Below are 25,150 nucleotides of genomic sequence, written 5' to 3' on the forward strand. Positions count from 1 at the left end.
CTTACTAACACATGTCCCCAAGTGCCATGTTTACATAGTTTTAGAACACCTCCAGAGATGAACACTCCACCGCTTCCCTGGGCAGTCTGTTCCAATGCTTCACCACTCTTTCAGTAAAGAAATGTTTCCTAATATCCAGTTTAAGAAATGCACACCACCTGTCACTTCACATGCATGCTGTATTAGTGACTATCACAACACTTGAAGGCTTAGAAGGTTTCTGAAGCAGGTGCCACCCAGCCCAGCAACCCAGCTGTTGGTCCCACCACTACTAAACGCTATTAAATAAAATGTGAGCCTCGCAGCAACCAAGACAAGGCCTCCAGCAGGATCTTTGCCCACTGTGCTGGGCTATCCTCTGTCCCTGTGCATGCCTCTTGCTCGATGCCCCAATTCCTGCCCAGCACTCCTCCCTTCAAGTTGCTGAAGCACTGGAAAAAGTTGCCCAGAGAGGTGGTAGATGCCCTGTCCCTGGAAACATTCAGCCTGAGGTTGGATGGGGTTCGGGGCAACCTGGCCTTATTGAAGGTGTTCCTGCTCACTGCAAGGAGGGTGGACTAGATGACCTTCATGGTCCCTTCAAACCCAGCCTGTTCTATGAGTCCATGATTCTATTATTCTATTGATACTGAAAATGCTGGCAGATAAACTCTCTAAGACTCCTTTTGGAGTTTTCAAATGCAAGCACCCTTTATCAGGCCTGGGCAACGCAAGGCAGTGATCTACATCAACCATGTGCAGTGAGAGAAGAGCTGGGCACAGAATGTATTTTCCATGTACATGCATATGGATAAATTCTCCCAGAAATCTTATGCATATTCTATTACATTCTAAGGTCTAATTTTAATGTTATGAAACTTCACAACAGTCAAAACTCTTGCTAATTTGGAGCTGGCTCCAGCTCTCTGCTTGACCTTGGCTTTGAGATAAAAAAATACTGCAAACGGGTGTACAGAAGAAGATGCATCTGCTCAGCACTGATCAGTCTGAACACAAGGTGTTACCATCTTCAAGGAACAATGTCTGCAAAGCACCATTTTAAGGAAAACGTGCTATCAGAGAAAGAAAACATGCTATCAAAGGGACATACTCTCTAACTTTCAAAAGCCATAACTGCTTAGATGAAATATAACTGTACTTTAGCTTAAATCAAAATATTCCACTTTGAAATATTCCACATATTGTATCTACAATCTGTAGATTACAAGAAGTATCAAGAAGTACAAGAAGTATACAAGAAGTAGTTACAAATACAAGAAGTAGTTACTATTACAAAAAATGGAATATTTTTTATTTAACCTAAAGCAGGGTTAAGTTCCGTTTAGGTAATTGTATATTTTTGAAAGTTACGCAGAACGTCCCTGTGACAGCACATGTTCTTTCTCTCATAGCATGCTTTTTTTCCAGATTGTTTTTGCAGACACTCTTCGTTTGTTGGAGGTGATAATATCTTATGTGAAGTCTGATCTGTGCTGAACAGATGTCTCTTCTTCTGTAATCACCTCGGTGTGCAGCCTTTCCCCATCTCAAATGCAAGGTCAAGCAGAGAGCTGGAGCCAGCCCCAAACTGGCAAGAGTTTTGACTGTTGTGAAGTTTTGTAACATTAAATTTAGACCTTAGAATGTAATAGAATATGCATAAGATTTCTGGGAGAATTTATCCATGTGCATGTAAGTGGGAAATACGTTCTGTGCCCAGCTCTTGTCTCACTGCACATGGTTGATGGAGATCACTGCCTTGTGTTGCCCAGGCCTGATAAAGGGTGCTTGATTTCTAAAACTCAAAAACGAGTCTTAGAGAGTTTATTTGCCAGCATTTTCAGTATCAATAGAATAATAGAATCACGGAATCATGGAATCATAAACTCAGACAAGGGTTTGGGTTTGAAGAGATGATGAAAGTCGTCTAGTCCACCCTCCCTGCAGTGAGCAGGGACACTTTCAACAAGGTCAGGTTGCCCTGAGCCCCATCCAACCTCAGGCTGAATGTTTCCAGGGACAAGGCATCTACCATCTCTCTGGGCAACTTTTTCCAGTGCTTCACCACCCTGAGAAGGGGATCGGTGGGCAGGAATTGGGGCATCATGCAAGAGGCGTGCACAGGGACAGAGGATAGCCCAGCACAGTGGACAAAGATCCTGCTAGAGGCCTTGTCTTGGTTCCTGTGAGGCTCAGATTTTGTTTAATAGTGTTTAGTAGCAGTAGGAACTACACCTGGGTTGCTGGGCTGGGTGGCACCTGCTTCAGAAACCTTCAAAGCCCTCAAGTGTTGTGATAGTCACTAATAAAGGATGCATGTGAAGTGACAGGTGCTGTGTGTTTCTTGAAGTGGATATTAGGAAACATTTCTTTACTGAAAGAGTGGTGAAGCATTGGAACAGACTGCCCAGGGAAGTGGTGGAGTGTCCATCCCTGAAGGTGTTCTAAAACCATGTAAACATGGCACTTCAGGACATGGTTTAATAGGCATGGTGCTGTTGGGCTGACAGTTGAACTCTTAAAGGCCTTTTCCAACCTTAATGATTCCATGATTGCTCTCTTTAAAGCTGAAGTCACTCATGTTATAACCCGTTGTTGCGTGGTTGCTGCAAACAGGTTTCAAGCCCCCACATTTAACATTCAGTATGTATTTTTAAAGTCATTTTAAAAACAAGCACGTTTTTAGAAGTCACCCTGATGACAGCAATGTGAAAAATATTATTGAAGAGTCTTTTTTTCTGTAGTAATAGATGGTGTACTTTGTCTCAGTGCCCACTGCTTTCTAATGGAGGCTTAGCCACAGGCTTATCAAGTGTATTTAGAAAGAGATTATCAATTTACAGGAATTGCAAGCCACAGTCTAGAATACATAGTGAGAAATTTCTTCCAGACAATCAGGTTTTTTCCCTTTGTAACCTTTAGAGAGCTTTTTTTTTCATAGTTAAACGTATAGCATTGCAAAATCGAGATGTGATTTCATCTTGCTTAAAAGGGAGCAGTGCTCTTAAGCTAGTGTTTAGAGAGGAATTTTTCTGGAGAAGTGACTTGATTCATTAGAGAAGTGAGAATTCTTATGAGAACTGTTATGAGAACAGGATTCCTCAAGATTACGAAATCCTTGGGGGTAGAAAGAAGATTAGGAGAAATGCATTTACACACGACCACAGATCAGGATATCAAGGCTTGCGTAAGAGTTTGATCTTAATCTTGAAAACCATGCTGTAATGTTTTTAGCTGTTATTTTATCAGAAACATTTTCGGGTAGACTGAAGTGACGTGCGATTCTGTTACCTGTAAATCACCGTGATCTTGTACTGTAATAAAATGTAGCTTTTATATGGTTTTGTTCAGCTTGAATGCTTGGCCAGTCTTGAGGGGTTTTTATTAGCAGGTAGATGGTGGGCTCTCCCCAAAGCACCAGGATTTGTTCAGCAGGTACAACTCCTAAGATACTGAGTACTGGGACACAAACAGAGTGCTGAAGAGGCAGTGCTGGCATCCTCCACTGGTTTGCATCAGGCGCTTTCAGAGCAGATAACTCTGAATTTCAGTATGCGAAGAAGTGTATCCTTGTGAGAAAAATAATGGACATAATGATATGCAGTGAAGCAGTAGCTGGACTTGGAGGGTCTCACATCTGTGTGTGACAGTGTACCTGAAATTCAGTTTTGCCTTTAGGGATTTATCTGATGGGATATCAGTAGAAACTACAGTGCAAACAGTAACAGTAGTTAAGTTATGAATTTCTATGTGACATAAGTGCCACTGCTAGTGAACAAAGTCCCCTTGTCATACGCCAGAGAGGTGAGTTCAACAAGCACTAGATCAACATCCTGACTAATACCAGAAAACTTTCTGGGTGTTGATTTAGTAATGGAGTCGTTTCCTGAGACTGATTTCAGAGGGCTTTAAAACTTTTTCATGGGTCACTATATTAACACGGGTAGTACAGTACTTTACTTACGTGTGAGCTGGGCTTATTGGGTTTCAGTACAAGGGGGAACTAAAAATTTCCTTTTTTTCTCCATTCATGTGTAAAAGAACAAGCCAAACCAACACTACACCATTACTTGTTCTATGTAATATGTAACGTCAGTAGGGCTATGCTCTTATAATAATTGGACAAAGAGTCAAGGATTTGAGATAAGGAGGTTATGTAAAGGAATAACAGAAGGTGCCTTGGTGATATTTACTGAGAATAGGGTGACAAATCTGAGAAATGGAAGCAAAAGAAGTAATAAAAGCTCATTGGTTAGGCTGAGTTGATTTTCATATGGGTGGATATATTGCATCATCTTCTCCTTGTGGCTGCGTTCAAAGGGAAAAAGACTTTGGAGAGGTTTCCTGTCTGCTGCAGGAGCTTGCATAGCCCAGCTTTCTTGATCTGTTCAGTGTCATAAAGCCAGCTGAAGAGCTTGATCACTTGGAAGTAAATAATGAAAAACACAAACACACACACACGCACACACACACCCCACTCCCCACCCCCCCACGCCCCTTAACTGTGATGGATGGAAAAGGAGATCTAGACGTTGTATTTGTATTTGGAAGCATTGTGAAGGATACAGTATTCAAAAAAACATTCTGGAACGTGCATATCTCATATTTTAGTGGTTATGGTTTGTTTTAATTTCTCTTGCAGTGGAAATAATTTGGGATAGGTGTAGACTAACTGAGCATCCAGAACTCTTATTTGAATAATGCAGAGTTTATCTATCTGCCTCTTTGCCTCACTGTGAACTCCAGAGAAACTCCAAGTTTGTCCTCTTGTATTTACCCATTGAGTTGGTTTGTAAATAACTGAGCTTCACAAAAATAGTTCTTTCTTCATCTGTTTTGTAGTTGGGGACACAGAGAGAATGAAGTGAAGTTACCTATCCAAAGCACCTGGCAAGTCAGTATCTGGGGGGGCTTGAAGCTCCATCTCTCTCCCATGTAAGCACTTCCACAGACGACTTCTAACTTTAGATTAGAGAATGACTTCTTGGGAAAAGCTCAGAAGATATTTTGTGCAAAAATAATCCATGGAGATACAGTTATCAGAATTATTTTCAAGTTCTTACAGAAAAATCCTATCACCAGAATGACTTTTTTTTTTTCTAAGTTACTTTTGCCTGTCTTGGTACCTGTAGTTGCAGTTGAATGACACATGGTGGGTCTTTGATGTAATGTTCCTCTAGTTACTCTGCTTCCTAAATTCCATGCGTGTAACAGAGTTGTCAGCAATATTTAACATTGATTGCTTACGTGTGAATCTGCTGACAGCCAAAGAGAGAGGGAAATAGATTAAAAGAGTCCCAACCCTTAAAGACCCGAAACCACCCTACCTACTGAAGTCATTCAATAGGAGGAGTCATGAATTGCAGAAGCTTGAACACAGCATTGCTTTCTGCTTTGTAGTCTACATGTCCCTTAGTTTGTTAGTGGTATTCAGTTAGGTTAGAAATCTAGCATACTATAGGGAAGAACTGGATTTGCCACTTGTCTGGGTATTACGTATCACTTTGTCCATTTCCACATGCTGAAGTTGTGTTTCTTCATCTGTTTGATATACTGGGTGAAATCAGGTAAGAATCATTAGCTTATTCTTTGTGATGTCTCTTGGCTTTATTCAAACATAAAAATGAATATTTGTTCATTTAAATTTGCCTGAAGATTAAAACTTGTGAATTATGCCTAATGGAGCAGATGATTACTAAAGAAAATTTGATCACTTTGAAACCGAGACGTAGGTTTTCATTTTAAAGTAAACAGAACAAAGCCTGATACTTTATCTCTGGCTGTACTTTGCACAGAGACATGCTCAGGTATGTGCACTTTGTACAAAGTAAAGAGGTAACTATGAAATACTTTTAACATATTTACATAAGTTTATTGTTTAGGTTTGATAGGTTGACAGGTTTCCAAGTTGTGTGTTGCGCTTTAAATAGAAAATTTAATTACCAAAAGTCAGTGTGCAATTAAGTTTTTCCCCTCTTCAACCACGGAAGATACTTACAGTGGTTACAAATGTACACAGGAAAGCTGAAATTGTATATTAACTGAGTTAAACTGCATATGTAACTGCCCAACATTTGTATGTTCTGTCTGTACAGAAAAGTGTATGTGAGTACTACAAGCATGCACGAAAGGCAGCTGAATATGTCTTCCAGTAATCAATCAGAAATAAGAGTCTGAAAAACCTCCTGTCAATGATTCCTCACTAAACAATTCAAACTATTAAATCTATTAATCTATTTATAGTACTTATCTAATTTGACAGTAAAAAAATCATCTTTTGTTCTCTATTTACTTTTCAAAGTATAACTGTTGTCATTTCACAGCCATAAGTAAATGAGTTGTTTCACTTCCAGATTTGCCAGCTAGTAAATAGGTTTCATCAGTTAAAATAATTTCCTTGTGATAGATTTCTCACTTCCGTGGGTCAGACTGTGTCTCTGTTTTATGTCACTCTCATTCCGCTGGCTTTAGAAGAATGAATTCTTATTTCTACCAATCAAAGGATTAGATCTAAATGGATATGGTGGAACACTTCAACTATATCTTAGCATCAATATGATAGATATGCGGGAATGAATTATAAGAATCAGTGATTAGACTTGGATTTAAGAACAGTATTAGGCAGAAATTTAAAGAGTGTCTTGTGGCTTTGAATCCGAATAGCAAAAATGTAATCAAGTGGGTGATTATTATTATTTAGCCTTGCATTTGACATTTGTGTAATAGAATTCCTATTCTAATTTTATTGTCACATATCATTATAGGATAAGTAGAGATTAAATGTGACACATTCTATTAACATCTCACCATCATGTCACATGTATGATATTTTACCAGGTTCTTGAATGTTATTTTCATTAAATTCAGGGCAACTGCAGCTGAACAGCTCTTAATTTCAAAACCACTTCTTGGATAAGTCTGAGCAATGAAACAGAGATATCTTCCTGTACCAGCAGTTAGTTTCCAGTAATCTCAGTATAAGTTACTTAAATTATTCAATGTCTAAATGAATGTCTCAGTGTATCCATGCTGGAGACGTTTATGAAGCAGATCACCTTAAGTGTCATCACATGGCATTTACAGGATAACCAGGTGATCAGGTCCAGTTGGCATGGGTTTAGTAAAGGCAGCTCCTGCCTGACTAACCTGATCTCATTCTATGAGAAGGTGACCCACTTAGTGGATGAGTGAAAGCCTGTGGATCTTGTCTACATAGGCTTTAGTAAAGCTTTTGACACCATTTCCCACAGCATTTTCCTGGAAAAAAATGTCTGCCCATGGCTTGCTTGGAGAGGCGTACTCTTCGCTGGGTAAAAAACTGGCTGGATGGTTGTGGTGAATGGGGTTAAATCCAGTTGGCAGCCAGTCACAAATGGTGTTCCCCAGTGCTCAGTGTTGGAGCTAGTTCTGTTTAATCACTTTATTAGTGATCTAGGTGAGCAAATTGAGTGCACCCTCAGTAAGGCTGCAGACAGCACCAAGTTCGGTGGGAGTGTTGATCTGCTTGGGGGTAGGGAAGTTCTACAGTGGGATCTGGACAGGCTGGCTTGATGTGCTGGGGCCAGTTGTATACAGTTCAACAAGGCCAGATGTTGGGTCCTGCATTTGGGCCACAACAATCCCATGCAATGCTACAGGCTATGGCTGGAAAGTTGCCCAGCAGAAAAGGTGCTGGGAGTGTTGGTTGATATTGGATTGAATTTGAGCCAGCACTGTTCCCAGGGGCCAGGAAGGCCAATGGCATCCTGGCTTGTATCAGAAGTAGTGTGTCCAGCAGGAGTAGGAAAATGATAGTACCTCTATACTCAGCACTGCGGAGGCTGCATCTGGAATACTGTTTTGAGTTTGGAGCCTCTCACTACAACAAGGACATTGAGGTGCTGGAGCATGTCCAGAGAAGGGCAGTTAAGCTGTTGAAGGGTCTGGAGCACATGTCTTGTGAGGAGCAGTTGGGGGAACTGGGGTTATTTAGTCGGGGGCAAAGGAGGCTGAGGGGAGACCTTATCGCCATCTACAACTACGTGAAAGGAGGTTGTAGCAAGGTGGGTGCTGGTCTCTTCTCCCAAGTAACAAGAGATAGGACAAGTGGAAATGGGCCTCAGGTTGCACTAGGGGAGGTTTAGATTAGACATTAGGAAATATTACTTCACCAAAAGACTTGTCAAGCATTGGAATAGGCTGCTCAGGGATGTAGTGGAGTCGCCATCCCTGGAAATATTTAAAAGATGTGTAGGTGTGGTGCTTAGGGACAAGGTTAATGGTGGACTTGGCGTTGTTAGATTTATGGTTGGACTTGATGATCTTAAAGGTATTTTACAACCTAAACAATTCTATGATTCTGTGATTCTGTAAATAAGGAGAATGGGGATATTTATTTTGAGATGTATGTAATTCTAACTTTTCCCAGACATAACAATTGCAGCTGTTGCCATAAGATAATGACAGGCATGAATCTTTTGTCTGCACAATTTGAGACAGTAATTTTTAAGCCATTTCTAACACTCCATAACTTTACCTTGCTCTGCTTTGGAAATAGCCAGTATTTTGTTGTGATGTCAAATCCAGAAATAACTGTTCTAGCTGTTGTAGATACGTGATTTGGCCTAGAGGTTAGTACCCTAAGTGAATTAGTGTCTTTACCTTATTAAGTTATGTACCTTGCATTGTTTATCTTTATTTAGATCTGCGCTATAGTGTTAAACACATTTTTCAGATACCTTGTACCCCCCTGCACTTGCCCTTTGCAGCTTTATCAATGATGAGGGCTCTCTGTCTGTCTCAGATATGCAGATGTGGTGCATGCGGTTCTGCCTGCTAGCTGCTTGCTGGGAAAAAGGAGAAGAGCTAGAACTGCATCCCCCTATAGCTAAAAAATTCTTGGCTACTTTTTTAATATTTTTTTTTTTTTTAAGGAACTGGGTAGCCACTATTCCTCTTTCTACTTTTGCTTTCTAGAGGTTGACTGACTCTTGTTCTACAAAGTTGTTAATGACAGGAAAATTGAGAAAGGTGTCATCAAACACCAGGCAAAAGCCTTGTATAGAGTAGCATATTCCAGTAGAGGTCAAGAGATTAGCCCAAATATCTCTGGCTGCCAGTCAGCTAACACCGTAGCGGAGGTGAAGAGGCCATGCAAAAGAACTGTGATAGGCATCAGTATTGTGCCCTGAGTCCTGAAGTGGCTTATCCACACAATGTGACCAAGGATACTTTTGTTTTTTGACAGTGTATCCAAAGGATATTTTTTAAAGCGTTAACTTTTGATGTTGATAAGGAAACAGGGAAAAAAAAGTCTTTTTAGACCCTTTGGAAAAAACTCCATCCTCTTGTTGATTCTTACTGATTTACCTACAGCTTAAACTTGTATACCACAATCATCAGAGTACTGAAATGCTATATACTAGAGTTTTTCTTATACCATTATGTACATTGACCTTACAGAGTGTTATTTTTTCTTAACTCAGGACAGGATCCATTTTTTCTTGTTTCTTTGTTTCTTGGTAATGGTGTTCTTATGGTGATCAAAACTAGGGAAGGGTTCTGGGTCATCCTGTATTGTCATGCAGTTGTTTCTTTTTGCTGATCAAACAAAAGGCCTAAGGCTTGGCAGCTTTGATGCCCTGGCTGAAAGAGGAAGGAATTACCATAGCTATCTTCCTGTTTATACAACATAATCTAGTTGTGAAAAAAAATTGAGAACCTAAATTTGATGGTTAAGCAATGGATCTTATCGACACTGACTACTAATTTGTATTTGTTATGGAGAAAATATATAATTTAGGAACAATTAGAAAAGCTAATTTTGTGTTTGGAGGGTTCAGAGGAGCGTAGTGCTATCTGCAGAGTCGTTAGTTAAACTGCGTCTCCTTGTTCAGTGCATGTTGTGGCACCTCATTCCAAAACTCTGGAGGTAATAAAATTGAAGTTCTTCACTTTTACTGGCTAAATATGTAAAGAGAAGTGAAGAGTTGTATTTCAGGTGGTCTAACTCATCAAATGACTGTCTAACATTTTCATCTTTTCTAGATGAGGAGAAAAAATGTCCTGAATTTACAGATCTTAACATAGGCAATGCTTTGTCCGGAACAGAACTTCAAGTCCAGCTACTGCTATATACAAGGGAAAATCCAAATTGTTCTGAGAGACTCATTGCAGATGATGTTACTCTATCTGAGTACCTCAATACCTCGAAAAAAATCGTCTTTGTTATCCATGGCTTCAGACCAACAGGATCTCCACCAGCATGGCTAGGTGACATGAAGGACCTTTTGCTGTCTTCAGAGGATATTAATCTCATTATAGTGGATTGGAATCGTGGTGCTACAACTGTGAATTATATAACTGCTGTTGAAAACTGCAGAAAAGTTGCAGAAATACTGAAGAACTATGTTGACAAGATGCTGGTAAGGCAGAGAGTTGCATCTGTTCTGGATAATTTTAAATAGCATAGTTTGTGTGGGAATGGATATTTAAAATATATCTAAAGAGAAGCCCATTGAACAATAGCAAATAATGTTTCTTTACCAAAGTATTTACTAACTTTGCGTGCAGTTATTACTGCATATCTTTAGTTATACCTGAGTTCTTATTTCCATTTCATTGAAGTATGGCTAAAAGTGCATCTGGTTTCTTTAGCCAGCTGGAAGTTTCAGGCCTCATTGAAAGAGTGAATCCACCAGTGGGGAGATGGAGTGAGAGACATTCAAATACATGCAGCATTAAAATTTTATAAAAGCATTACATGACTCTTTTCACTATTAAACTACTATATTAGAAGATTTCAAATGAAAAAGAAATCATTAACAGATATATAAATATTTGTTCCAAAGTTGTATAAACTTCTTGATTCTAGATAGAGTTGGTGAAACAATCGTTGAAGCTAGTGGTCTTAACTGAGATTTAGATTTATCGCTTAGTCAAATAGACAAAACATATTATCATCTCATTTATGTCATTGTTAGACTTATCATTTGGTTCTTCTATTCTATGTACTTCTTTTTCCAGTCATTCTCAGAAATTTTGAATGCCGTGCAGTAAGAAAATATTCATGTGGAATTTGGGTAAAACCCGCAGGATTTTGAAAAAGGGTGAGGTGAAAGAAGAGACACCTTATCAGAATATGCCTTCTGGGATTAGATATAGTAATAACAGTTCATAATTATGACAGTAAATTTATTATTATGGAATCAAAAAATAAAATAGGACTTTAAGAATGGTCTCCAATCAGAGTGGGTTAAAAAGGTATTTTTGCACATTTCTTGATGCAGATTTTTGGTTAAATGATAGTTACAGGTTTGCCTGGCAACGAAGTGACTGCAGAGCATGCTTGAGCTGATGGTGTTGGGCAAGTCGTTAAAGTGGTGGTGGTGGGATGTTTTCTGTTCTACAGCTACCAGTTTCATACTTGCAAGCTGTTGTGAGGCCTTTGTTAATGTATTTTGAGATGCATTAATATATCAGGTCCCACATATCATCCCATCCCTTTGCAGAGATTCTAACAAGTCTGCTGAGTTTCAGAGTTCTTGGGTAGTTGTTTTTAAATACTGTCTGCTTTGTAGAATGGGCACATTAGGACCTTGCAGCAGGTGTGCATTTGGTGCTGTTATTCAGCAGATCTGTGGCATAATTTTTAACAGCGTTATGTTTTAAGTTTGTTTTATTAGAAGGATATAGCAGGGGAAAGATATTTTTTTTCCCAGTTTTTAGTTTTGGTTCATCTTTCTTGTATCTGGTAAATGTGTTCCTCTTTCCACCTCCCGCTCCCTTTTTAACTAGCGTGACAGTTTGGAAGAAATGTGACTCAAGCTTCCTTTTTATTTTTTTCTGATCAAAGAATTTAATAATTACTACGCTGTTTAACTAGTACAGAATGTCAAACTGAAAAGAAGTCTGTAAATTACATTTGGTTTTAAAGATGAAGAGTTAGAGTACTGACAAAAAGTGAAAACTAAATCGGTCTACTGATGTCTGTTCAGTTAACCATGTGTGTTGTTTTGGCTTTGTTTTTTTGGTTTGTTTTTTTTTTTTTTACCTTGATAGGTAGACGGAGCTTCTCTTGACACTATGTATATGATTGGTGTTAGCCTTGGGGCTCATATAGCTGGTTTTGTTGGCCAGAAGTATAATGGCAAAATTGGCAGAATTACAGGTAAGGCTTTTAATACTGATATGTGTATTCTAATGTACTTTTTCTTGTTGTCCTGGTTGCGGATCACATAGATGCTAGGACTGAAATATTGAAATATAATCTGTGTTATTTTTCATTTAGGACTTGATCCAGCGGGGCCTTCATTCACTCGAGAACCACCAGAGGGGAGACTGGATCGTACTGATGCACAATTTGTCGATGTAATCCATTCAGATACTGATGGTAATGACATAGCCTTCACTTTCATATTTCAACTTGAGAAAAGGCAGGAAAGCAAAAGAGAAGGGATAAGCTGTTTCAGTAGCATCCAAATAGTGCTGTAGAAGTACATTTTGTTTTATAATGTGAATTCCTGTGCTGTTTCTTTCTAAAAATGTGTATACTTTTGAAATCATGCTGTATATTATTACGTTTATTCATCAAGAAGTTGAAACTGAACTTTGGTAATGACTTCAACAGTGATGGGCTGGTTTGTTCAGTTCTGACATGAGTAGCCATGTTATTGAGTGAGTGAAGTTTCATGACTGAACCTGAAAATACTGAAATAACTTTTATGTGTAACAGCTAACTGAAGGCATATGTGGATAACCATTCAGTCATGAGTCCATTCCACGTCGTGCAAAAGTAGCAATTACACCAGTCGTTCACATCTTCTTTGTATATTCCTCCTGAATACAAAAAAAAAAAAGTTTGCAAATTGAATGAAGCCTGCCTATTGCGTTAATTTATGACACCACCATTTCCAAAATAGTCGAACATCAACATTCTTCTGCTGTGCTAGTGTGTATGAGCATAGAGGTTGTAACTACGTGTTTATCACTGAATTAATCCCTTCTGAGACTGCCAGTCTTAGCTGTATCATGTTAGTACACTGCAGATCCACTGCTTAAAATTCTTAATCATGTTATGGTAAGGTCAAAGTGAAGAACATTGTAAAGTCTACTCCAGTTTAATTTTTCTCTCAAAACTGTAAGTAAACCTTTCAAACCTACCAGACTTGTCCCATTATTTGTGTAGTCTCATACAATTTTCTTTAATAATATTAAAAATTAAGCTATACAAATTAATATGTGAAGCTGAAAATACCAATTTTTATAAAGTTCCAGTTATGTGAATAAATGTCTTGTAAAAAGAAAGATAGGTTAGATTAAGCTAAATCTTACTCATGGTCTTTTGTAGAACAGATACAGATTTTTCGACTTTGTTATACAGCTCATATGACTGTACCTCAGAATCCAGTGTGGGTCAAAAAATGGAAAATCTTACTGTAATGAAAATAACATTAGGAAAGAATTCTGGTTGCTGGAAAGAACATGAATTTAATTAATTTCTTTGTGCAAATAATTTCTCAGCTACAGCAATGAATAGTTGCCTCTGTTCTTTCATTTTTCCTTTGTTGTAGTAGAAATCTTACACATATTTGTATACATTTGTGTACAGCGTTTTGCATGTGTATAAGTTTCTTAAAACGAAAAGAAAAATATGGCTTTTAACCCGTTAACTGAGTTTACAGAACAAAAGAAAAGTATAATTGCAAAAAAATTCCTAAATACCTCCGTGTTATTTTTTAGTGACTATAATGATAATTGACCGCATAATTCTGTTTACAGTTTTTTGATCTGTCATGTTTTCACTTTAGCATTAGGTTTCAAGAGACCTTTAGGAACCATTGATTTCTATCCAAATGGAGGAATGGATCAGCCTGGTTGTCCGAGAACAGTATTCAGTGGTAAGTAAAAATGTATTAAATTAATGAGAAAAGAATTTGAGATCAAATCAAAGAAGGTTAAACTGAGTTCAATGGACACTGCACATATTCAGTAATGTGGGAACTGAGGGCATAGTATTCTTTCTTTTCTATCCCCACTCAGCAAATGAGAAATAACAAAGATATTTAACATATTTTTTAAAGTAAACGTCTTGCTATAAGCATACATATTGCACGATATCATTATTATCGGTATGATGGAATTTTATTTTTTTGTTATATGTATAATCTGCATATACTGATCATTATTTCTCAGTGTTTATATATGGCTAGGCATGGGGGAAGATGTTTGTGTCCAAGTGGTTTGAATAGGATCATTTGCATATGACGTAGAAGGCAAAGCTTTCAAGTCTTCACCCTGTCTTAGACTCCTCCTGGTTTTAATGATGAATTAGGTTTTGCACAGGTCTTTTAGGCTCTTGGGTGAAAACAGTTTTAGAACATGATCTTTTGCTGCAGAATTTTGCTTATTTCAACCTCTATAAAGTCTTCGACAAGATTGCTACCCACTGTTTTTGTTTACATTTTATGATATGTTTATATCTGTCTGTGTTGCTATTACTGATCTGCACAGTACTACTATGAATTAGAGCTGCTACGAAAACATAGGGTTTCCACTTGTGTGTCAGTGAGTATGGGAGAGTCCCTTAAGACTCAGGGTCATCTTCATCTGTACAATTCTCATAGTTTGTTTTGCTAGGAGAGGAAGGAACTTATTACCCAACAAAACTAGAGAAAAAGATCTCTGAAGTATTCCTCACAGTAATTTTTCGGCCAAAATGTTATATACTGGATACAACAAGGCAAATTTTAACTCAAATTCATGTTTTGTAACAAAAAAATCTGTGAAAGTGATAGGACTTAGTAGACTATTTCTTACATATAAAACCTTGTAGACCTTTCTCTGTACCTGTAAATATTCAAAGTAGTCTTTTATTTCTTTTTTTGTGTATGGGTATCCATTTTTCACACTTTGTGGTAAACTGAGAATAAAAGCATGGGTATCTAAGAATGACTAAGGGAAATGGGATTAATTTGATAACACTTTGTCTTTCATGAGAAAAATGTTTACATATTCTTTGGATATTTCATTTTTTCTTTCCGGAAGGACTTGGATATTTTAAGTGTGACCATCAAAGATCTGTCATGCTGTTCTTATCATCTTTGAAAAGAATATGTGACATAACAGCATATCCTTGTGAGTCTTACGTGGATTACAAGAGAGGAAAATGTGTTGATTGTCAAGCTTTCCAGACAATGTCCTGTCCAGTACTGGGTAAGCATTACGATATCTGCTCTGGGTTAGGTGAGATTTTCTAGGAAATCCAGTTGAAGTCTTTGTGGGGTTGTAGAGGGATCTGTAGAGATTAATTGTGTGCAGAGTTGCATAGAATTGTGTAAACCAAAAGTCCTTTCTACGTTACATCCATAAGCTTAGGAGGTTTACAGAATATGTAACATTTTATTAAATAATATCCACAGCTATAGTCTGAAAAGGCTTAAAAATATCTACTTAAATGGTTCAAAAAAGAAAGGAAGACATTTTACCACGTGAAGTTGATCTGTAACTATTCTTTGCAAATACGTGGGCTACTTTTTTGGGTTTTTTATTATGTCTGCAGAAGTTCATAAGCACTACTGTTTGGAGTTAGTAGTCTAAAGTAAATAGATTCCAACTATTATATTATGACAATTTTATTGGTACTAATATATTAGAAGAATTAAATACTTGCATACTATATCCTATTATACTCAGGGGATTCCTGCATTTTCCAAGTCAATTTACTTTCTAAGAGACTACTTAAGAAAACTAAAGCCAAATCTTTGTTTGTTTAATTATATGTATATTGTGATTTTGCTAAATGTCTGAAATTAAACATTTAAACTTTGGATTTTAGGTTATTATGCTGATAAATGGAAAAAACTATTAGTCCCAATGAAATCACCAGTGAAAGCTTATTTTGATACCTCAGATCAAGACCCATTCTGCAGTGAGTGGCTGAATACATACATAACAAACTCTTTATGAAATGTTATGGCTATTATTTGTTAGCTAATCTGGAGTGTTAAAAGTTATTGTTAACTGTTGCATAAAATAGTGTAATAAACCATGACCTAAGTGTCATTTCATCTAATTAATCTGCTTGAATATCTAACTGCACTCTGCCTGTACATAAAGCTGGTGCCAATGCTATTCCTCCCTTCTCTCTACCAATGTATCTCAGCTGTTTTCTGGACAAATCACTTTTTTGGGTAATACGACAGTGTTGTTACACTAACAGCTCAAATATTCCCTCTTTGCACAGCTTGCCAGAACCTGAAGGTGCAGTTAGGGCTTGATATTTTCCTTAGGCGGGTCAAACTCTTCATACTAATTCTGATGGTAGCTTTCTGAAGCAAATCCTTTCCATGAAAGAACTGGAGAGAATGCTACAATAATTACACAGAACTCCAAGCAGCCCTTTGGTAGAAGCTAATTTTTGTCAATAGCTTTCTTATTCTGCTTTGAGCTGGTAACTTAGAAGTAAAGAGTCACTATTCCTAGCATCAACCAGTGAACACTTAACAAGGTGATAATAACAGCTGTATCCTATTGAGGTAATTCTTTGAATCTTATTATTTTCTATTTCTTTTTCAGTGTATAACTACTTACTTGATATTACTGTCTGGAATAAAAGCATTAGGAGAGGTTTCATTAAAATTAAAATAACGGATTATGCTGGAGACACAATAGAATCAGAGATGAATAGGTATGTTGTGCTTTGTCTCCAAATCTTTCTTATCGTGTTTTAAGACTAATTTTCTGAGTTTCCTAAACCTTTTAACTTCTTAATTTGTAAGTCAAAAAAGTATCATGAGGTTGTTAAGACTTGGCCATGACTCCTTTTCCTGGATATGGCTCAGTGTCAGAGGCAATGTTCCTCAAACTGAAATAATCCACTCTCCATTCATGAACTAGCTTAGGTCCTCAGACAGTACTGGTTTAAATTCAGTTCTAGATGTCCTTGTTCTGAATGCTCAAAGTCAATACATCTTACAAGTTTTCTGATCTTACTAGTAATGCTTAGCAATAATGAATATGTCAGCTAACAAAACCCTAACTAAAAATAATATTTTTTTTAGTGAAGCTTCAACATTTCAGCAGTATAAAAGAGTCAAAATACTAACTGGATTTTATCGAGACCTTGACAAAATATCAAAAATCTCGTTGACGTTTTCTACGAAGACTTTGATAGGCCCAAAACACAAGCTCAGAGTTCTCCAAATGAGGCTGAAATCTCTCAATAATCCAGAAAGGTAAGTGTTTGTGTATCAACTAAACTGCTTAGGATGTTTCCTCAGAAATGTGTATTTCCTTCTATTGATTTTTTTAATTGTCTATTCCTAAATACATGAATATCCTTCTCAGCCTACCTAGAATCAAATTTATCATGTGGAAGAGGTACTCTATACATTAACATATAGTACACAGCGCCCTCGTGTATGTAGGTGTCATGCATGCTACTTGTTACAGCAGGCTGCTGCTGCTGTCTGGTCACAATGGGTTTTCAAGGAACACTTATGTAGGCCAGCCTGACATACATCTGCATGGTTAAGTTTTATTCTAGAAGATAAATTTTGTTAAGCACTTTTCTGGTTTTGATCATGTGTCTGTACAGAGCTTTTCAAACTCAGATATGAAGTGAAGCATTTCAGCTACTTCTGTGACTGGAATATGTTTTTGGTCTTGTTGCTGAATGTAAACATCTTCCAAGACCAAAGCAAAGTCAATGCTTTCCTGCACTTAAAATGAAATAATCTATTTTTTTAATAATTAAGGGTAATTACTAAGCTTTTATTGATTTTTCTGGGTTTAAATACTTCAGTAGTATTGACATATGTTAGGTTTTTAGATCTCTATACTTGTACAATAGAACTAGCAATTAAATATTACTTTTGCATCTTGTGAAAATAACTTATGACATGGAATAAAAAGCTGTTACATTTATTTGCTTCGTATGAATGGCAGATTCAACAAAGTCGGAATATGAAATAAAATCTAATAATGGGGTATAGCCTAGTAGGAATCAGGTAAGGTATGATACTATGTAAAAATTATGAGACTTTGTTAAATTGATCTACTATTTCATATTTACTGGGAAAGAGGAGGAGAGGTGGGAGAGACTGAGGAGGAAACACGGCACTCAGTAATCTAAATAGTACCGCAGAATGTGTACACATTAGACTTTATTAACTTGTTGAAGGCCATAAGTCTCAAGCTCTCAGGTGAACTGGCATGGTCTTATTGAAAAGCATTTGATGATGAGAGGTAGTCAAAGCTCTAAATCATATCATTTTTTTTTTTTTTTAACCCAGTGGTGATAAATCAGAAGATACATTTCATGCAAGTCTACTGGCATTCAGGTCTTTCTCAGAAAAGGATCTAGCAAATAAGAAAGATTTTCAGTGAAGAGCCCTTGTTGGTTTTGAGTTTTCATTCATGTTACTCTGATTCTTGTTGGTTTTAAAGTAAGATGCACTTGATTTGCTTTGGCATGGGATCCACTACAGAGCCTCATCAGATGGCAGTCATATAGGCACTTTAGATACCTTTAGATAGCAATGGAAAATGGTGTATTAAATCAGTATGAGAAGGTAATTAAATGCAGATGTTACAACACTATTGGTTGGTATAATTATGTGATTGCTCATTGTAATTATAACTACCTATATTTACCTTGTTTAGTCACATATAATTACAACAATTACTTGAATACAGGATAATCAACTAGAAATGACATTAAAAATATTTAAATTATTCATATAACAAAGTCGTAGCTACAAACCAGGAGACAGGTGCAGGGATGAAAGACAATAGGAGTCGCTCAACCTTCTGAGGTCTGGGTTAATAGCAGACACTGACAATGGTCTACTGGGCAGGTCCATTACTCACACAGATGGTGTGTGAATGTGGGAGTGCTAAAAGGTGCATATAGTTTTTGGACTCTTCTTCTAATGTCTGTGATAAATCATTCCTACTCACCCGTAAAACCAGAAATCTTTACTGTCTTGTTTGTGTCCAGGTGCCAGTTCTCTCAAACATTTGAACACGTCATTCAACTCAAACTCAAATGATGGGGAATGTTAGTCTCTCAAAGATACCTAGCCTAGCTGACTTTGGGTTTTTTTAACCAAAATGGGAACAGGATTAATAAAAAAACAAGACTTCCTCTGCTGAACAAGAGAGCGCGTCATGCTCTTGCTTTTTAGTAGGCAGCAGAAAAGATACATGGGGTGAGGGATTATTAAAGCTTCAACTGACAAAAGAAGTTATTTGTGTGTTGCTCCTTGTCTGTGAACTGGAGAACCTGCTACTGTCCTGTAAGACATTACTGGTATTCAATAATCTACAAGCTTAAATGGATTGCACTTCAAATGAGATACAATGTGTTGGAATATGTATGGTTTTATTTCTAGTATTCATCATTATGGTTTGTCTAGGTATTGTGTCCCTTGTGGTTAGATATAGCCCTTCCCAGGTGACAGATGCTGTTGGGGAAATGGCTATGCTAACATTGTGCTGCTTTGTAAAACATACTGTTGCAAACGTGCTAAAATACAGCATCGTACTGTTACATGAGATATTGAAAGTCAGTTCAGGAAGTGGATGCACGTAATAATCTTACATTGTTATGGTTGGAAATTTGACCTGTGAATTCTTTCACAGTCTTTTATAAGGACTTTAAAAATGGTTGCAATTTCTGTGCTTTTATGTCCTTCTTTCTCCCTGTACAAAAATAATGTAATAGTAAACCATTAAATTCAAATCAAAACAAATTGTGGATGAAGAACTAGATGAAATTCTATGCTTTGCATTATACGGAATACCAGAATTTATCTTGATCTTCTTAGTCATAGAATCTACTATCTTAGCTTTGTGCAGTCCTTAAATGGCCTCACATTCTTGCATTGAAATCCATCGGTCCTTTCACATACAGACAGGTGAAGCCTTGGCTGGCTGGAAATCCAACTCTAGCGAACAACAAAAGAAGTGCCTGGTGGACTGATCTTTTTCAGGCTTTGTCCTTTAGCTGTTTCACTGTATGCTACATCCCAGTCCAAGGTGGATTGTGTTGTGTACCACTCTGTGAGTTCAGAGCAATATAGACATTTAGAAATTAATTTTAAATAAAATAAGTATCCTAGCTTGTATGCCCTTAGAGGTGCCATCAGAGGGTATGCTAGCTGTTGGCCTGTTCAAATGAGCTCTCACCATCTGTCTATAGCAGCACTTGAAGGGCAGATCTATGACCCGTCTCTGCCCTAAAGTGGCAGTGTCTATGTTGATCTCAAAAAATAGTATTTTGTGTGACCCCTGTATGTGTTCCTGTAGTCTTATGTAGTTCTGAGTTTTCTAGGTGTCTAGATGATTGATTACTTTCTTGAATGAAACTTTCTTACGCATGCTGTCATTGCAACTGAAAGAGATAGAAGATATTACGATGCGGTTTTCTACTTTGTGAAATGAAAGCTGAGAAACTTTCATACCTAGGGAAATCATAATAGATTATTCAGGCCCAGTGTTAACAGGAATTGGGCTGTTCTTGGACCATTGTTCTAAGGAATTAATTTGAATCCAGATTAATAGCTTTAACAGATGAAGTATTGCATCTTCATATTTCAGACTAATCTGATAGACTTACTCATGCCACTTTGCACCATCCAGCTGATGTCCTCATTGTTCACAGTCTGTCATACCACTCTAGTGATGTGTAAAATGAGGTGTAAACTTAGATGAGAAGACATTTCTTCTTGTCCTGAGTACTGTCTCTGAGAGGTGATAAATACTGGAGATTTAATAATTCAAATACTGTAATATTTTTCTATTAATGTTAACTTTTTTGGTTCTGCAATTCTTTTTCTTTTTGTATTTTTGTAGGCTGCAGCTTTGCAGATATGATTTTGTACTGATGGAGAACACTGAACTGACCTTCAAACCTATTCCTTGCCCAGAGAAGGGTACATGAAGAGAGAGCTTCTACTAACCTAATTTCTCTTAAAGCAGTGACATTTTGATTCTTCCTCAGGATAAAGACCGCAATGACAAAGGAAATGAGATAAGCTAGATTTATTTTCAAGAGTGTACATAGTAATATGCATTACTTGCTTTGAGTGCCCTAGGGTAAAATTAATTGAAAAGTTCAGATATGTGTGTATTTGGGAAATTTGAAAAAAGTAAATGTATCATGTGGAGAGCATGCAGTGGTCTATTTGTTATTATTTCTTAGCAGTGAAGCAACCACTGAATTAAATATGAATTATCCGCATAATCCTGGCACATTATTTTTCAAGTCATACATGTATTTAATTATTTATTGTTTGCAATGGCTTTTACATGGAAACATAATTATCTGTCTACTAAGTGAATTTAATATACTGTACGTGGGATCTACAACTAAAATACAGTTTTGCTGTGCTCTGTTCATTGGATAAGTGAATTCACATTTTCTCATTATATAATATCTCAGTCTCTAAGAACTAGAGCAGTAAGATTTGTGGACACATGTAAATTTGCTATTTAAATCAATTCTTTTTATGCTTATCATAGATGAATATAATTGGAACCATTCCTTTTTTGTTTTTTTATTAAACCTATGGACAGGGCAGCTACGTTTCATATATGAAGCAGTTCTAAACTCTGTTCTGAAGAGAATAACTTAAAGAAGAGCAATTTTATTATGTTTCTCTTTGGGCCTGTTGGAATTAAGGCTGCTGCCCATGTTGAGATTGATGACAGATTTTCACCTTTTGGAATGTGAGCAGGAATAAGCCCTACATAAAATTCCTTCCGCCAGTTCAGAAAAAGGTTTTCTAATGGCAGATTGCTTTTCCTGGCAGTACTAATTGAAGAGGAGATTATGCATATTGTCTTTTTTAAGGTTGTTTTATGTATTTAATCCTGGTTTCTCATGCAAATGATTCCTATGCATGATAACTTTTTCCCTTTCTTTCCTATGCCTCCACTGGCCTAGCTCTTGACAGTAATACTTGCTTGAACCTATTGACCACTTTCATCTGAATGTTGGATTAGGATGTCCAAAACCTATGAATTGTAAGTTTTATTGAAAGTCAGCAGGTGGGTTAGAAGGAAGATGGAAGTTAGTGTCGTAAGAAAGTGAAGACAAATTCTAACTTTGTCCTTTTCATTGCAAGAGAGTGCTCCAGCATGATGGTCAGCATGTGCAAAGCTCTGAACCAGCTGTTGCACATGGTTTTACATGTCTAGAGAAGCAAGTGCTTGGACACACCAAAAATCTACAAAGCAGTGGACAGACTTGCTCATGGACTGACTTTTAAAAAAAAATTATTTATTCATTAGAAATAGTAATTACATTACCATAGGCTGTATCAGGTCGTGTCTTTCTCAGCTTAATCGCTTTATGGTATACCTCTTTGTTTCTTTCCTCCGAGGGAATTATTAAGAGATACACAGGAAATTTGTTGGCATTTTCACTATGCACTATATCCTTTGCCATTTACTTGCTCCCCAAATTAGGGTAGACGTCTGATATTGCAACCCTTGGAAAGGTCAATTTGCAGTAATATATGCTTTTAGGCAGTAGTCATAACTCATATGCAACATACTGCTAGCCTTGTGCATCCTTTATCTATCCTATAAACATACTGGCAAAATGGTGGCTATGCAATCTGTCAACGATATAGAATTGGGGGTAGACTGTAAGACGTGAGCAAGAAAATGTGAAGAATTGAGGACTGAGATACCTTTCTAGACTTCTGCCATTATAAGCGTATGGAAAAAAAGTGATGTGCTGTTGAAAAGATGAAACGCAACATACAGACATGACTAGCAGTGCTGCACACGCATGTGTAATAATAATATTTTCACACATTTTAAACATACCTATAAAAAGTGTAGGACAGGAATTGCAATGTGTTGTCTTGATTTGCGCAAATTTTGGGTAAAAAAGGAAAGAAGCGGCATTGATAATGAGGTTCCAATAAACAACATGAGACAGAAAGAACCTTTTTTTTTTTTTTTCTAATTTCCCATATTAGTTGGTACTTTCCATTTCGTAATGCACTGTTCCAGGCAGTGCATTTCCAATGCATAATTGGACTTCTCAAGTGGCTAAGCACTTGGACTGTAGCCTTGTGTCTCCCAGCACCACCAAAAATGTACTGTAATTGTTCAGAAATGCTTTGCTTTTTATGGCTTACTGCCACATGCTACTTTGTACTAATTCTGTCAGCTCCCTCAAGCTCAGTGGAGGATGGCACAATCAGGCAAAAAAATTAAAATCTTCTAAGGAGTTCCCTGTTCTGAAGGAAGTGGTGATGGTAGTTCAGTGAAGCACACTGCTTCTGCATCACAGATGAAGAGAGTTTGGACTCATTGTAGCACTGTTTTGCATTCTCTGCTGTTGTACAAAATACCCACTAACATTTTTCATTTTACTAAACATTTTCATTGGGAAAATTCAGAATGAGCTGAAAAGCCCAAGTAAATTTCCATTGAGAAAACCTGAAGTGGAGAAATAGATCATTTCATACTAGTTTGACTTGGAGTGGAATATTTGCGGTATGGAACTACCATAAATGCACTGATTTTCTCCTGATTCAGCATTTGGAAATAAGCAGTGGCCTGCTGGGTGGCCTGGTGACACTGTTTTGCTTTGGTTTTCCCACCTGTATAATGGCCCAGTCAAGAGGCGCTTCCCAATTTGTAATGATAAATTTTGTTAACTGTATTTTAGAAGTTTGCTTGTTTCTATTGTGTTTAATCATAAGGAACAATCTCTATACATGTAAAGAAAGATATATCCCATGAGTAAATGTAGGTTCTGTAATTAAACAGTATATTGTAGTAATGCCAGAGGGATCTCATTAGTATATACTTGTCGTAATGAACTCTAAATTATTTCTATCAAATACAACAAGCTTGAGAAATTTAGTGCAATATTTATATTTAGTGCTTAGTCAAAGGGAGATGAAATGGTTGACAGGCCTATAAAGCTAATATAAGCTTGGTTTTCCCCTTTGTGTTAGACCTGACTTTTATTTGATAATGTCACCTTTCTTTTAGCTATACTATTTCAAATTACATGACAGTGAGGATATGTCAAGAAACTCATTAAGCATTAGTAGTAACTGGAATAAGCAGTAGCTTACTTAGACAAAAGGCAATGTGTGATAAGGGAATGTTCACTACATCACTCTCTTAATTCACAATAGTTTGAAATGGTCTGGGTTAAAGATATGTAAAACAAGACAATTTTCCAGTTTAATGGCTTTATTGATTTCTATAATGCTGTATACTGTTAAGGCTGTGGTTTATGATCTCTGCCTCAGGTAAGGATTGTTTTCACATTGTGATTACTTATTTGTATAAGGTAAAGTGCAGATATATGTTCATGGAATTAATGGCAAAGTTTATATACAGCTAAGTGGAAAGCAACTTAGTAAGGAGCTGCTGAAAGGAGGTCAGGTGACTTTTTACAAAGAATAAAGCCCTGTGAAAATGTCTGCTCTTTCTATGTGAATTTTGTAGAATTATGGGTTACTTCTAAAGGACCATTTCAGGATAATTAATAATCACATGGGACACTAATGTGTGGATGGCAAGTGATAGACCAATGCAGCATAGCTGATAGGAGTGGGGAAGAAAAGAAGGAGTCAGACACGGGGACTTAAAGAGTTACTAAGTAAGGATTTATGCTAAGTTCAGAGTCATGTACTGCATTTGGCAGCTGCCACTGACAGCACTGAGTGGGTAGTTCAACTTATTTTTTCACCTTGAAGTCTCCAAGATTTCTTCTGAGCATATCCAGGTATGTGCATCAGTCTTAGTGCTGAACAATTTGACTCTGGCTTCCACCCAATCAAAATCCTGAATTAAGCATGCTTACACCTTCCTCATCAGGCTGGTGGGCAAGCCTGGTGCACATCTAATGCTCTGAACTAAAGTCCACACAAAAGTTGAGACAGACTGCCTTCTGTTAAAAAAGTGTAAGGAAAATGGTATGCTGTTGCTCCCTAGCAGACAGCTAAGAGTTAAGTGACCTTGTTTGGAGTACAAGTTAGTTGTCCATGGCATCGGGGAATTTTAGATTTACATCTATGGATTCTCAAGGGATCGCTGGTGCCCTCATGATCTAAGCTCTCCTGGGCTGGGCACACTTTCCTCTTTCCTCTTGAAGATGTGCCGGAGTCTAGAATGGGACTAAGATTGACTGGGATAGAGAAAGCAGAGGTTA

At 37.3% G+C, this 25,150-nt stretch overlaps 1 protein-coding gene across 1 annotated transcript; it reads left to right on the forward strand.

Annotated features, from left to right (window-relative positions):
* Positions 1–5,300: 5,300 nt before the first annotated feature.
* On the forward strand, positions 5,301–24,374 carry LIPI (lipase I). The gene is made up of 10 exons (XM_009563543.2): positions 5,301–5,546; positions 10,006–10,382; positions 12,019–12,127; positions 12,248–12,349; positions 13,767–13,856; positions 15,004–15,171; positions 15,794–15,886; positions 16,534–16,645; positions 17,019–17,192; positions 20,815–24,374. Exons 1-10 carry the CDS (start codon positions 5,498–5,500, stop codon positions 20,900–20,902), a joined length of 1,362 nt encoding a protein of 453 aa, XP_009561838.2. The 5' UTR covers positions 5,301–5,497; the 3' UTR covers positions 20,903–24,374.
* The last annotated feature ends 776 nt before the right edge of the window (positions 24,375–25,150 follow it).

Source organism: Cuculus canorus, chromosome 1 (genome assembly GCF_017976375.1).
Source record: "Cuculus canorus isolate bCucCan1 chromosome 1, bCucCan1.pri, whole genome shotgun sequence".
NCBI lineage: Eukaryota > Metazoa > Chordata > Aves > Cuculiformes > Cuculidae > Cuculus > Cuculus canorus.

Coding starts and splice junctions, on each gene's coding strand:
- LIPI (XM_009563543.2), top strand. CDS start 5,498: ATGCTGAAGTTGTGTTTCTTCATCTGTTTGATATACTGGGTGAAATCA. Junction 12,128..12,247: donor CAAAATTGGCAGAATTACAG/GTAAGGCTTTTA, acceptor TTTTTCATTTAG/GACTTGATCCAGCGGGGCCT. Junction 13,857..15,003: donor TCCGAGAACAGTATTCAGTG/GTAAGTAAAAAT, acceptor TCTTTCCGGAAG/GACTTGGATATTTTAAGTGT.